Source organism: Stegostoma tigrinum, chromosome 14 (genome assembly GCF_030684315.1).
Source record: "Stegostoma tigrinum isolate sSteTig4 chromosome 14, sSteTig4.hap1, whole genome shotgun sequence".
NCBI lineage: Eukaryota > Metazoa > Chordata > Chondrichthyes > Orectolobiformes > Stegostomatidae > Stegostoma > Stegostoma tigrinum.
Genome location: NC_081367.1, coordinates 6456899 through 6472784, shown reverse-complemented (window position 1 = coordinate 6472784; position 15886 = coordinate 6456899). Strand labels below are relative to the sequence as shown.

At 40.0% G+C, this 15886-nt stretch overlaps 1 protein-coding gene across 1 annotated transcript in view; it reads left to right on the top strand.

The window, feature by feature from the left end:
- The window catches only part of wdr33 (WD repeat domain 33), a 109643-nt gene that overhangs the window by 28956 nt on the left and 64801 nt on the right, over positions 1–15886 (top strand). The window contains exons 3-5 of the mRNA XM_048542220.2: positions 9723–9791; positions 12790–12894; positions 15302–15397. Coding sequence (XP_048398177.2) covers positions 9723–9791; positions 12790–12894; positions 15302–15397 — 270 coding nt within the window. The remainder of the gene's footprint in view (positions 1–9722; positions 9792–12789; positions 12895–15301; positions 15398–15886) is intronic.

Genomic DNA, 15886 nt, shown 5'->3' with positions numbered 1-15886 from the left:
GTTGTTCCTAACCATAACCCAACATTTAATTAACACTATGAAACAGATTTAACCTTCTCTAACCTACAATTTTCACCAGTTCCTGAGATTCACACTTAATGTCATACACCATTACTTGTATGCCCTAACCTTCCTCTTGAACAGCACTGACTGCCTATTTCAGAGTTGTTATCCGCATTTCCATTTTATCCCCCCTTCATATCTTAGCAGAAAGCTTGTTTTTACTTTAGCTTCACTGCTTTTAGATACCAAAGACTGGATCCATTTTCTCCTTAGTTTTCCCAGTGACCTCCATCTTTCCTTCCAGTGTTTTTGCTGCTGTCTTCTCACCAATCAGTCCTCAGGCAAGGCCTCATCATTATTCCCCATCTTATTTAACTTCAAACTTGACATAAAAGCGAACACTTCATTCTTTCCTTGTGCAATTCTTCAGCAGTTGCATCTTACCTGTAACCACCTGTATTGTCTCAGTGATCTCATTGCCAACTGCCATGTGCTAATAGCTATTTGAATTTTTCTGTTTCCTTTGCTCACTTTAACCAATGCATTCCATCCTCACAGGTCCAAAACTGACAATGCCTTTAGACTTCCTGACAAGGGTGACATTGCCATTCTCTCATGGAGAGTGAATGCTCCTTGTGGCACCACTATACATTAAGCAATAATATTCCAGACTTTCAATGATATTTTTTTGGAGCTTAACCTCTGACTTTGTCTGGTATTGAGAAGACTGTGGCCAGCTTCTGTCTCCATCCAACAGACCACAAGTGAATTGCTCTGACAGACCCATTATTTCGGTCAGTTCCTACCATAAACAAATGTTCTGAGGACAGATCACTGAACCCAAAATATTAACTCTGCTGTGAGACTTGCTTTTCAGCAATTTCTGTTTTTATTGTTGACAAGGAAATATTCCATCTGTATCATAAATGACTCAGATTCTTATCTTCAGTCTTTTTTTCTTTTTTTCTTTCTTATGCAATGACCTGCATCCATGACTCTCACAACACCTTATACTAGTTTCCAGTTTCCTGGATGTCTCAGTCTCTGTAGCTACATGGGCACCCACCCTGTGGTCTTCCTTTGTGGGCCCTCAGAATGGAGGTCCAGTCAGCTCCCATCCACCCTCCTCTGTCTAGGTGTGCTACTATGTGAATCGAAAACCACCTTTGACATAATTCGCTTCTGTCAAGTAAGTGTTGCAATAATAACTAGTATGATATGAACAATGCCTGCTTCTCATGGTATGCATAAAATTTTATTAGACACATTCTGTTTTGCTCCTTCTCCACTTTATCTGGTACATTAATTGTTTTGGTGCTGTTTCTTGAAAAATGTCATCAATTTTACATGTGAATTTTATCCTTCTCTTGACTTCAGATGATCTGATTCTAAAATTCTTCTCTTCCAGGGGAAATAGTGTTACTCTCTAAGCTCACAGCTGTTTTGATTGCATTTCTGTCCCATTTTCTGGGATTCACTGCCATTCTCTATGCCTTCATTGCATTTGTTTGATGCATTTGTACTTAAACCACTTTCTACAATGCGTTTGTCCTCAGCCAGCAAATCCCCTTCACTGAGGTTTACAAGGTGCACATCTTTCATCATTCTAGTAGAACTTTGGGTATTCCTTGACCTTATCTTGCACTCTACTGGCCCCCATGTTCAAGGGATTTTGTCTGTTGCCTCCAGCATTGTGCCATAATCTACCTATTTTTTCCATCATCGCCCCTTCCTTCATGAGAAGAAACTGTTCTTTCTCCAACATTCTGGTTCACTATTCCATGATGCAAAATGCTCACTTCAGTGGATTTTCGTGTGAAAGCACAGGGGCTGCAACACTTCCCTTTTCACCATTTCTCTTGTTCTGGGACCCCAAACACGTCACCCAGATGAAACAGTTATTCATTTGTGTTTATTTCAATTTAGTATTTGCTGGTAATGATGTGGTCATTTCTACATGGGGTATCCAAATACAGTTTGGATGGTTGCGTTACGAAGCACTTACATCAGCCAGCAAGGATGAACTGGATTTTGTAGTTGTTTGCCATTTAAATCTTCGTCCTGTTCGTATTCCATGTCAGGCATTGCTTAGTTGGCAATATGCTCACTTCTGAGGTTGAGGGTTCAAGACCGACTCCAGAACTTGGCACAAAAGTCAAGTGAATGCTTGACGCTGTCATCTTTGGATGAAACATTAATGAGGCCCTGTCTGCCCTTGAAGGTAGGCGTAAAAGATTACACGGTACTATTTCGAAGACAAGTCTGTAATCGCTGGTGTCCTGGCAAATATTTATCAACATCACAAAAGCATTTATCACTTTGTTTATGGGAGTTTGCTGTGTGCAAATTGGCTGCCACATTTTCTATATTACAGCAGCGATTACACCTAAAATGTACTTTGGCTGTAAAATGTTGAGACACACCTAATAGTTGCGACAAAAGCATGAAATTAATGCAAAACTCTTCTTTCCTCTCTCTCCTATGTATTCCAGTAAAGCTTAATGAAAACATTTGATGAGGAACTTTATAGCCTTCTAAATTTAACACTAATTTAGGCAACCTTTGATCAACATCCCTATTTTTCTTGCAGTGGGTGCAACAATTGATTTTGAGATTTACAGTTTCTGCAGACCCGCATTCATTTCTATGCCATTACACCCCCTCACTTTGTCTTGCAATGTCGTTTTGTCATTTAATTATTCCTACCTTCCACCTAATTATGTATCATTCTTACTACACTTTCTTTGCTTTGACCCAAATCATTGCCCTTGGTCCTTACTTGCATCTCTATTTCCTATCTATCATTGTTCCAATCCTCTGCTTGGTCATTGGCTAAGATCATCAACTAGATTATTTGCCATACTAACATCCCTTCGACTCCAAATTGAGCTTTCACCCGTATTTGCTGCATCATCAAGGCTGCCGACTTTCAGCTCTGTAACATCATTAGGCTTCACTGCTGCCTTAGCTCTTTTGCTGAAACTTGCAACCAAGTATTTGTTTAATCCAGACTTGACTATTTTATTGCACTGCTGACTGACCTTCTGTCTACCACCCTCTAAATTTCAGCTCATCCAAATTACTGTCCGTAACCGAACTGGCAGCAGGTCTTTCACAACTGTTGTTGTCTGCTGATCAGCTCATGTCTGGTTTTAAAATTCTCATCTTTGTTTTCAAATCCGTTTTTCTTTGGCTGTCTCTGTTTCGAGGCTTTTCAGGCACAACCATTACCCCTCTGCTGGTGGCTATGCCGTCAGCTGCCTGGGCCCTAGATCTTACAATTTCTACGCCTCACACTCTCATTGTCTCTCCTTTTTAGGGTGCTCCTTTTGACCTCCTTCTGGCCAAGGTTTTCCGAATACCTCTTCATTGATGTTTAATTTTCTTTACTGTCTTTTTCATTGGGGTGCTTACTATTTTACAGGTGATATAAACATGCAAGTTCATAGAATCATAGAATTCCTACAGAGAGGAAGCAAGCTATTTGGTCCATCAGGTCCACACTGCCCCTTGAAGGAGCATCCCACCCAGACTCACCCTCCTACCAATCCCTGTAACCCTGCATTTACCCCAGCCAATCCACCTAACCTGCACATCTTTGGACTGTGGGAGGAAACGTTGTTGAAATGTTAGCAGAGTTTCCCTGTAGATGCTACCTGACTTAAATGTTTACAGTATTTTCTAATTTATTTCAGCTTCCCAGCATTTTAGTTTTATAGCCAGGTATTTATCTCATTTGCAATTTCTGGGAACCCATCCCATGCAAATTGGTGTCTATGTTTGCTGACATAACACTGATTTTTCTCTCAAAGAGCCATTCTTTGAAGTGAAGGGCTTTTGTCACTCCTGACGGTTTTTCTGAAGGTATAGCATGCACTGTTTAAAGTCATAGAATCATAAAGTGCAAATTTGGCCATTACACCGACTGACAAAACCGCAAAATTTCCTGCCAATACAGAATCCTATTTCTTGTTGCAGTCTAGACAGGAAACTTAATTTTCCTAATAATGATTAGTTACATTGTGAATGCAGGAAACCTTTTCTTCTGATAACTGGTTAATCTGAAACAGAAAGGAACTATATCTTATGATCTTATTGTGGAAATTAATTTGTCCTGTGTTAAAAATCTATAATACTGTTTGCCCAATATTGTGAGTGGTGAGATAGTTTTAATGACTGCCTCCAAACTTGTAAGTTTCCCTATGCCTGATGTTCTGTAGGCTAGAGTTATAGTCAGGATGTCCAAAAGCCTGTTTCCAAAAATGCTGTGGAGTTAAACTCATGAATTTTTAAAATCGATTAGTCTAGTTGAAAGTTAACCTTAATGCTACCTGTCAGTGGGGTAATCCTGCAGCATAGGAGTGGCTGACTGTAATGGTTTTGGATGGAGAGGGATTTGCGTGGAGAGAGGTAAAGATTGAAGATGATCAACGATTATTGGAGCAAGTGGTGTAGAGTGTCAAAGCGAGGTGGGTGCGTTTTCACAGAAACCCAGATAAAATATTTGAAACATTGTCAGAATGAAGATGCCCAAACTGTTTTAGATTTCACTGACCCCTGCCTCCTTGGGCGCCCAACCTTCTGCTAAAACCAGATACATGCAGATTTGAGGAGACTGGGTTTCCTATTGGGGATATTTAATATTTAGCCTTTTAACCAAACCAACCGCACTTTGGGGGATTAAAATCATGTCCTGTGATACTAATTTTGAAGTAATTTATCTGATATCAAAATTAAATTGAACTTTTCTCCTAATTTGCCCTGTCCTATCTGTACCTACATCCTGCATTGTTTTTGCTTGTGTGATGATATGTCTTGGATTATACTTGATTTTCAGTCCACATTTTTTGAGTCCTGTTGCATGAGCTGTTTATGGAATGTTCATGGTAAGCCATGAAAGACTACCCTTTCCTAGTCACGAAGACGACTGAAGCCAATCTCCCTCAGTTAAGATCGAATAGAGTGAGGATCAAATCTGCATTGGCCCACTTTGCCACTGAATTCTCCAATGCACAACTTCACTGTAATTTCCACCCTGTCCATTTGTTTTGACTTGCAGCCTATTCATTTCTAAGTCATTTATGCTGTTCCTGATATTTTTTCCTTACATACTATGATGTCATATTGAATTTATTTGGTAATATTGATATCTAATAGTTTTAACTTAGAGAATGCCTCCACTATTACTTTGGCTTTCATAATTTTGTCAGGTAAATACCTCTATTAATACAGGACATTTTGCACTCAGCATGGATTGTTCCGTTTTTGAGTTGCTTCTCTTCTGTGGACTCTATTTGGAAATGAAAGTTTTGAACTGTTGTATTAGCTGCATGCTTCAGGATAGGGTCAATACTCTGTTTTCAGTTCGCTTTGTATTTGGACACTGATGCACTTAAAAAGTGGAAAGATATTCTTTCCATGAATGCTGCCATCGAATATGTCGGGGATTAGGTAGAGGTTGTCTGGGACCTAACTTTGAAATTGTATCTTATCAGAAATCTAACTGAAATGCATACGAGCAGTTTTTTCATGGCCTTTATCAAATTCTGTTATGTGTAGAAACAGCTGTCTCAATCGGACATTAATGCTAATTTCATATCTTTCAAAAGGTGAGAGAGTAGTCTCTTTCCTCTAGCTTGAAATACCCATATTCTCTTCAATATGGCTATACACTGCTTGTAATTGTTCTGGGAAGGAAGGGGCCCACATTGTAAACAAGCTGATGTCTTTCAGTAACCAGTAAATGAGAATCCCTACAGTATGCGAACAGGCTCTTTTGGCCCAACAAGTCCAAACCAAACCTCAGTGCATTGGACCCAGACCGATCCCCCTATCACCCACCTAATCTACGCATCCCTGAACACTGTGGGCAATTTAGTATGGCCAGTCCAAGTAGCCTGCACATCTTTGGACTGTGGGAGGAAACCCAAGCATCCAGAAGAAACCCACACAGAAACTGGGAGAATGTGCATACTCCACACAGACTTGAATCGAACCCGGGTCCCTGGCACTGTGAGACAGCAGTGCTAACCACTGAGCTGCCGTGCTGCCCTAAAATTACCCTAATATTTTTCTTAGTGACCTAACTCTCTCACTACATATCCTAGGATAGTAAGCAAATTTCTTTCAGTATAACTGAGTTTGTGCTTTACTCTTTATCTGTCACATAGTGTACTTTGTGGTTACTCTCAGTACTAGGAAACTGAACAATTTCAGTATGGACAATTGCAGTCATTCCATAAGAAACATTTGAGCTCTGGCATAGAGAGCATTAGATTCAGGGTGTAGTTCTCGGCTCTGATTTGCATTTACTTTAAGCATGAGATAAATAATTTAAAAATCGATTCACTTTCACTTAAATGATTAAATTGTGCAGTGATATATTTACTACATCACCGTTCATTATAGTTTGCCCCGTTCCATGCAAAAAGTTAGTTGAGAATACCACAATCCTCCTTTGCTTACATCCTTATGGCTAATGGATTGTGATTGGCTACACCTATAAAGTAACTGGATTTGTTTCAGACCCGTTCATGCTATAAAGGAGGCTTCCAAGCGACTGTAGAGAAGACTTAAAATGTGCCGGAATTCAGGACTTTGGTGAATGTGGAGAGACTAGGAACTTGGGTGGAACCTCCACGCGCAGCATTCCTAAGTATTGCACTGAAGTGCCAACATTAATGAGAACAGAGAGGATTATGGAGAGATTTAACAGATGTACAAAAGTAGGAAGGGTTTTGAGGCAATAATTAAGAAGAAACTGCTTCCAGTGGCAGAAATATTAGAACCTAGAGTACTGTGTGCAGTTACTTTATGTAAGAAAGAACATAGTTGCATCGGAAGCAGTTCAGAACAGCTTCACTTGACTGATTCCTGGAAAAGGGCATTATCTTATGACAGATTGGGCCAGGATCCATTGAAGTATAGAAAAATGAGAGATGTCTTTACTCCTACTCAAACTCAAAACCCTGAAGTGAGTTGACCAGGTGGATGCTGAAAGAATGTTTCCCCTTGTCACTTTCCCCATTAGAGAGACTAGAGCTGGGAAATGCAATTTTAAGATAGTAATAAACTTGTTTCCTCATGTTTGAGAGCCTGTTGAACACTCTACCCCAGAAAGTGAAGGGTCAGCATCACTGGATATTTTAAATTTATACTTATTCACTGAGGTAGATCCTTGATAAACAATGGAGTCAAAAGGATGTGGAGGGTAGGCAAGAAGATAAATTTGAAGCCACAACGACTTATAATCAAATGGCGGGGTGGCTCAAGAAGTACCCTGTCTATTTTTTATATTTGTATACACATGTTTAACTAGTGAACTTACATTTAAGATGATTGGCAAAAGAAACAAGCCCAATGAAAAACGTATACCAAACAACGAATTGTTGTGGTACAGAATGCACAACCTAAAGCAGGTTTATAATAACTTTCTAAAGGGAATTAGTTGCTTGAAGTGTGTCAAGGTTCAGGGGCCAAATCAATAAGATGTACAAAGATGATAGACCGTAATGTTTGGTCATTTTCAATTTGGGGTTCCTTGAATCACAGTATATTTGAGATAGGATAAACACAAGCCATGATGTTCACTCTTGCAAAACAAAATTCAGAAAGATCTTGACCCCAGAAGCTGGACTTAGGAGAAGGTAGCTTGGCTGATCAGATTTTCATTTCAAGGAGATAGAAGTTAACAAATCAGGCTCACTGCTTCCTGAGCAAGTTCTATCCAAATGAACTAATTTCATTTGATAGCCCTCGGATGGATATAAATGCATGGAGTGAAACGACAAGCTCTGAGTTTTTTTTTGTTTTGAATTGCAAATTCATCAGTTTCATTAAAATTTAAATGCTTTGACTGATGGTTCCAATAGGTTGATCCACTTTTTAAGCACATAGATGTATATTCTTACCAATCTCAAAAGACACTGTTTCTCCCAAAGGGACACCTGCACCTATACAAATAACTCTGGCAACTTTAGACATACTGCTCAAAGGTTTAAAGCCCATAATCATGTTTTGGACATCCCGCTAACAAAAAAAGGGATCATTTTGAATGCAACTGCACTTTTCAATGTCTGTCATTTCCTTTGATAGACTATTTTCCTTCCTCTTTCGCTGTCTGCAGCAAGAGAGTAGGTAAGCAAGTTGTTTCCAATCTTTGGTCTAGAATAGTTGCTGTGCTCTTCCATTTTCTCCCCTCCTGCAGTTAAATCTTTAGACTTCCTGACTTCAACATTTCAATAGTAGTTGACTCATCATCTGGAGAATGGCAACCACAAATCTTTGCTCTTGTTATTGGCCCTTGTTTATTCATTCATACGAGGTTTTGTCATTTTTCCCTCCGAAAGACATACAAGTTCTGGAATGTATACTCCATAAACAACAGAAGAAGCTATCCACCTAAAAGATGACTGTGGGCAGGGTGGCTTGTATATTGGCAAGCACATAGCTGGAGGGCATTAACATCACTGCTTCGTACACCAGTAATAGTTTTTGCATATCTTGCAGCCGAGTAGAGTACTGTGCATTGGGATGGACCAGAAGTAACTGTACTCGATCTGCTGATATCCTGCTGAACTCTGTAATGCTGCACATTACTAGAACCCTTGAAGTGTATTGAACACCCTCCCCACTTTTGGTAATGCACATTCTTCTGTTTATTTGCTAAGATGCCTGACAAATCAAGAAAGACAAACATCACCCACTCTTCTAAGACCTCAATGAAATTCCTAAACACCTTTTTTTAAAGTTTCTTTTTATTTCCCTTACCCCTGCATGTATTGCCTTCTCCAAACTCAGGAGCAGTGAAGCAGTTCTGCTGCTGCCTTGACATCAGCTTGCTCAGAGAAGAAAAAGCAGTTTCCTGGATAGAACTTTCACTGAATGTTTCATTAGACTCAGAAGCTGCAAAGCATGTTGTTTTAAAAATTCTTTTGACGTAAGAGGAACTGAAATTTTGGAATTGTATGTTTCGAAATTGCGACTTACATTATCATTTTTTTACAGCTGGTGCAAAACTGTTGAGTCAGTCTTCCTCACTTGTGCTTCTTTTGACCTGAGTCTGTCTGCTCTTTCTGGATTAACTCAATAGAACTCTGGGGACTGAGATTTTCTCCACACTGACAGTTGCTGCAGAGACGGGGGAAATCTTTAGATTCCAGCAGCGAGAAGGATGAGGTGTGGAATCATGAAACTTGGGAAAAAGTAACTGAGTAGACCACTCTCCTCATTTTGTCCAAAGCAAGTTCAGAAGTACTGTTGATATATGTTGCAGTGCTCTCTGGAACATTACTTTGGAGGTTATATGTTCCTTTGATTTGCCAGAACATCTTAATCAATGAATGCTCATAAGTTGAAATGAATGCTGGTTGTATGTTTAAAAAATACCAGGCTTATGTTATGTAATCTGGCATCTCTTGTAGCCGGGAGGATTATTGATAATTAATAATAGTCTGCAAGACAAATGAAAGTGCTGACAGCAATTGGTAAATATAGAACAAGAGACATCAATATGCTGCAGTTAAGGATAAAAATTCAAGGAAACTGATTTAACTGTAATCTAGCGAATAGATCATTCATACTGAATGTAATGATGTATTAAGTACACAACATTGTGTGTAAGATCAGTAACTCAATTCTTTTCTCTTTTAACATGTCTGATGAGTATGTACATTATTTTTCTTGCCTGGTTCTTTCTAATTGTTTTTTTTCAATTTTAGAATCGAGTTTGGCAGAGGGATCATCGAGATCTTCGAGCAATCCAGCCTGATTCCGCTTATTACAATGATGTAAGCGTCTCACAGCAATCCTTTGCAAATGCCTGTACCATTTCAAAGGGCTGCTCTGGTTTTGTGGCTTTGTTTCAAAGTTTTGATGCTTTGGTTTCATTTTAATGGCAAGGGTATTTGCACTTTACTTTTGTATATTAGTTGGGAGAACAACTACATGCACTGGTAATGATGTATACATAACCCAAATAAATTGTGTAACAAAATTAAACCGAATGGCAAATAAATAAAGGCACTCTTAGAATTACTCGCTTTGAGTGAATTTGAAGAAAGAATGAGCTGAGATTAAAAATACTTTGGGCGGACAGACAGACATCATTGCAATTATTGTTGCTGCCTGAATCTGACTTAGCTACCAGACTGGGCCTCTGCTAGGGAGAGCCATTCATGAAGAAATTATCTCTTCAACCTCATCCTTACCAACTTACCTGTTGGAAATCCATCTGTCCGTGATGGTATGTAAGAGTGAGCACAATCCTTGTGGAGAACAAAGAACCATCTTTGCAGAGTGGATATCCTCCATAATATTTTGGAGCATGATGACTGCACTAAATGGGATATACTCAAAATTGATCTAGTGGCTTATAACCAGACATCTATGTGATGTGAGCTGTCAGCAGAATTGTGTCCTGCTGCACTTCATAACCTCTTTGTCTTGTATACCACTTGTTCCCCTTAGTTATTCAGTGAGTATAGAAGGGCATGCCAGAAGCAGCATCATATCTAGCTGACAAAGTGGTGCCAATCTGTGAAACTACACACATGTATACTAAGTAGTGAAGGTTACATGCTGTAGATGGAACAAAGTGATTTCATGATGAACAGAGCAGATTAAAACTTTGCAGCACTGCCAGATCCAATTACTGTTGGTAGTGGACACCTAAATAACTAGCAACGGGGAACTTCTTGAGCAGCCCCATTCTCCAAAGGCCAAAGCAAAGGCCCTCAGCTCCTAACTTATTACTGCTATGGAGTTGAAGAGTTATTCTCCCGATCTTGCCATCCTATAGCCAAGCTGTTTAAGTATATCTGTCTGATAAAGTGGAAAACTGTCTAGTTATGGCCTATGTTTTCTCTGATCTTTTTCTCTGCGTTGACCCTTGAAGTGTGTGCACAGAAACCAGAAGTTAATGCACTGACATACCAAATGGTGTGCGTGGACCTTTTGAGCAGCTGTGTGGCTGCACAGCTTAGCGTGAACACTGGTTATCACCTGTCCATAAAAAGCAGGGTAAATCCTACCCAGCCAATTTCCACGAATCAGCAAAGTGATGGAAGGATCATTGAAAATGCTATTACTTGTTCACCAATAAGCTACTTGACAAAATTTGTTTTGGATTTGGCCAGAAGCCAAATGCTCCAAAGCTCATTGCAGCCTTGGCCCAAGCTTGGACTAGAAACAAATTCCAGAACTGATGAGTGATTCACCTTGGCATTGAGGAATGGAAGTAGAATTCAAATCAAGATTTTTGGGGTGGACTGTTGTGATGAGGTAAGGAGCTGTCCTCTAGCTGAATTTATATGTAATACAATGGAAGATGCGAGTTTGAGGTCAGTCATCTCAGCATAGGACATTGGTGCAAGACTTCTTTTAGGAAGTGTTCTAGACTCAAATGATTTCTACCTGGTTCCTTCCATCACAAAGTGAGAAATGGAGATGTTTGCCTGATGATTTGATAGCTTTTAGACTCATTAGTCTTTTTGTAACTCATCAGGTATTTGCAGCAAGACCGAGATACTAGTCAGAAGGTGCCAAATAGCACTCATGTCACGCAGTGCATGGTAATGAGGATCTATAATAAAAGAGAATCTTATCCCCTCCCTTTGAAATGCAAAGGCAGTAGTGTTGTCAAGTCTCCTGCCATCAACCAGTGACTTCACTGAACCAGCCACATAAATCTTGTGGTTACCAACAGTAGGTCAGAAGCTAGATAATCTGCAGAGAGTGATTAGCTTCCTGATTCCCTTAACGCTGTCCACCACAAACAAGAACATTGGGAGTATGATGGTACCCTGTCCGTTTGCTTTGATGAGTGCAACTTTCAGTCACACTGATAAAGCTTGATGCAGTCCAGCCTGCTAATTGGCACCCCAGCCACCATCTTCAGCATTCATTCCTCCTGCCATTGGTGTGTTCTGGTTGTAATGTGAACTGTCTATAAGACACACTGTTGCAGTTTACGAAAACTTATTCAATAGTACCTGCCAAACCTGCAACCTTTACCATTAAGGAGGAGGATGGCAAGCACACAGGAACGCCACCACTTGCAAGTTCCTCTTTTAGTCTGACACATCCTGACTTGAAAATAAGGAATTGATCCTTCACTGTGGCTGAATGGAGCTCTCTTGCTAGTGGCATAGTGCATGTACTTACACTCTAAGGACTTCAAGAAAATGACACACCATAACCACCTTAAGGATGTATAAATGAATGCTGGCCTTGTAGCATCTGTCCACGTCATGTAACTAAATCGCAAGGAAAGACTGAAGGTAACGATATGTACCTGAGAGTTCAGAAGGAAAACTATTGCCTTCTGATTATCTAGGGAACAAACAAATGAAATGTGATCATCGTTTTCTTAGAAAGATGGACAGGAGAAGATCGGAGAATTTCTTTGACCCCTTCAGGGACTACCGTAATGTGAGTTTTAGTGCATAAATAGTCTCCCATAGTTTGCTCATACTTTTTTCTGATGAAGGGTCTAGGCCCGAAATCTCAGCTTTTGTGCTCCTAAGATGCTGCTTGGCCTGCTGTGTTCATCCAGCTCCACACTTTGTTATCTCCCATAGTTTGCAATCACCAAAGAATTAGAAATAAAACTTTTTTTAAAAAATGAACTAAGTTACACACAGACTATTTGAGCAGTCTTGATTCTGATCGACTTAGCTTTCTTGTGGACTTCTGCCATTGTTTTCATTCTGTTGATGTCTCTGCTGTTTTTTGGTCTGGCTTAGTAACACAAACAGTGAAAGTTTTATTGTTTCTGATGTTTTCCAGTTGGTCCCACCAATGGGAATGCTGCAGAATCCTATGAATGCTGTGACAACAAAATTTGTAAGAACCTCAACCAATAAAGTGAAATGTCCCGTGTTTGTTGTCAGGGTGAGTAAGCAAAATAATGTGCATTATAGTTTAAGTAGGTAATCTATTTTGAGCCCTTTTAAATTTTGCCATACGATTTAACAAATTGGAATTAAACTGCTGTTAAAAAACCCGTCAACTGCAACCTGGGGTCTGGTTAGCTTAGTTGTCTGGGTGGTTGCTTTGCAATGCAAAGTAATGCCTACAACGTGGGTTCAATTGCCATACCAGTTGAGATCACCATGAACATCCCACCTTCTCAACCTTATCGTTCGATAAGTTTCCCCACAATAGGCTATTGTACAAAATGCGGAGGAATGGGATTGTGGGAGATATAGCAGTTTGGATTGGAAATTAGCTTGCTGAAAGAAGACAGAGGGTGGCAGTTGAAGGGAAATGTTCATCCTAGAGACCAGTTACTAGTGGTGTACTGCAAGGGTCGGTGTTGAGTCCACTGCTGTTTGTCATTTTTATAAATGACCTGGATGAGGGCGTAGAAGGATGGGTTAGTAAGTTTGCAGACGACACTAAGGTCGGTGGAGTTGTGGATAGCGACGAAGGATGCTGTAGGTTGCAGAGAGACATAGATAAGCTGCAGAGCTGGGCTGAGAGGTGGCAAATGGAGTTTAATGCAGACAAGTGAGAGGTGATGCACTTTGGTAGGAGTAACCGGAAGGCAAAGTACAGGGCTAATGGTATGATTCTTAGCAGTGTAGATGAGCAGAGAGATCTCGGTGTTCATGTACACAGATCCTTGAAAGTTGCCACCCAGGTTGACAGGGCTGTTAAGAAGGCATACAGTGTTTTAGCTTTTATTAATAGAGGGATCGAGTTCCGGAACCAAGAGGTTATGGTGAAGCTGTACAAAACTCTGGTGCGGCCGCACTTGGAGTATTGTGTACAGTTCTGGTCACCGCATTATAAGAAGGATGTGGAAGCTTTGGAAAGGGTGCAGAGGAGATTTACTAGGATGTTGCCTTGTATGGAGGGAAGGTATTACGAGGAAATGCTGAGGGACTTGAGGCTGTTTTCATTAGAGAGAAGGTTGAGAGGTGACTTAATTGAAACATATAAAATAATCAGAGGGTTAGATAGGGTGGATAGGGAGAACCTTTTTCCTAGGATGGTGACGGCGAGCACGAGGGGGCATAGCTTTAAATTTAGGGGTGAAAGATATAGGACAGATGTCAGAGGTAGTTTCTTTACTCAGAGAGTAGTAAGGGAATGGAACGCTTTGCCTGCGACGGTAGTAGATTCGCCAACTTTAGGTACATTTAAGTCGTCATTGGATAAGCATATGGACGTACATGGAATAGTGTAGGTTAGATGGGCTTGAGATCAGTATGACAGGTCGGCACAACGTCGAGGGCCGAAGGGCCTGTACTGTGCTGTAATGTTCTATGTTCTTACTCTTCACCTATAGCGTGATGACCGGTAGGTTAAACTCACCACCAGTGACCTGTGGTTCTCTGGGACTGTGGCACCTTCACCGACTACAACCCGCTGTTTAGTACTAGGAAACTTCTGTTGATCCAAGTTCTGTTGTTACTGTAAAATGAAGGGATTGAAGACCTTAATTAAACTAGTTGGTACGCACTGATTCAAAAATGTTGCAGTGGTGTTGGTACACCATTTTGGCAATGTAAAGTATGATGGAGTAAACCCAATTCCATTTCAGTTTTCCCTCTGACATATCTTAATTAAAATTCTTTTACCGCTCCTCGTTACCCAAAACCAAAACTACCAAAAGAACCCCCCAAAGAACTGAAAATGATAGAAATCTGAAGCAAAAACCGAAATTGCTGGGAAAATCTCAGCAGGCCTGGCATTATCTGTGAGAGAAAGCAGTGTTAACATTTTGGGTCCAGTGACCTGTCTTCAGAGTTGATCATCTTGTAGTACTGTTGATGAAAGATCCTTCAAAATCATTAACTTTTGAATAGCAGGAATTCTGTTCCATCTCAAGTCCTCATTTGGGTTCTTGTATCCTAATTAACCAACTTGAGCAAAAAAAAATTGCTTTCAAACTGGCTGCTTGGTAGCCATTTTCAGTGCAAACCACTACAAATGAGCAATCGTTGTGTAAGGTGCTTTTCTGACTGGTTTGCTTTACCCAAGGGATTGATTTTAGTGTGTGACTTGAAGCACCTTTGCAGTCATAAAGATACTTTATGAATTCAAAGAGTTGTGAAATGACATGATTTCCTTTCTGTACAACTCAATTTCAAATGGAAATATGTATTGCCAAAAGTAATACTTAGCCTTATTAAAAGAAATGTGTACAAAATATATTTGTAATTGAATTAAAGTGCCTGTTCCAATTGGTGCAATAAATCAGAGAAAAGACTGTAAGATATATTTGTTGCACTTTGTGTCGAACAGACTTTTGTTTTGAATATATGAATAATTGTTTTTGCTTTGTGTTTAGTGGACTCCTGAAGGAAGGCGGCTAGTCACTGGGGCTTCGAGTGGCGAATTTACTCTCTGGAATGGGCTCACATTTAACTTTGAAACTATTTTGCAGGTATGAGAGTTTCCAACTCAATGTCAAATGAGGTTGGACAGGTTCGAGAGGAGTCATATAGTTTAGCCAGCTCTGCCAATGGAGAACAAAGTTGTAGGATTCCGTGTTGTGTTTCTAGTGACAAATTTCTAACAGCAAAACTGATGTTACTAAGGTAGTATTTTCTGTTTTCAGGAGAAATCCATTAATGCTGTACAATTAGACATCTGGGTTATATTCAATAACAACAAATATGTTTCTCTTGGTACAATGCTGACTTGGAGTTTGTAATTTTTTTTTCCCCGTTTGCTGAAGATTCTGTCCACGTTCATCTCAAAATTTGTCATGTTTTCTGACCACTTGGTTAGGCAACGATGCAAATCCTTTGTGAAGATCACCAAATTCAATTGCAAACCATTTGCGCAAGCAAGACAGAGAGACCTTATTCCAAATTTTCCTGCAGCTCTCTGAAGATAGTATACATATCTTGGTATGTCCTGCTGATGATCC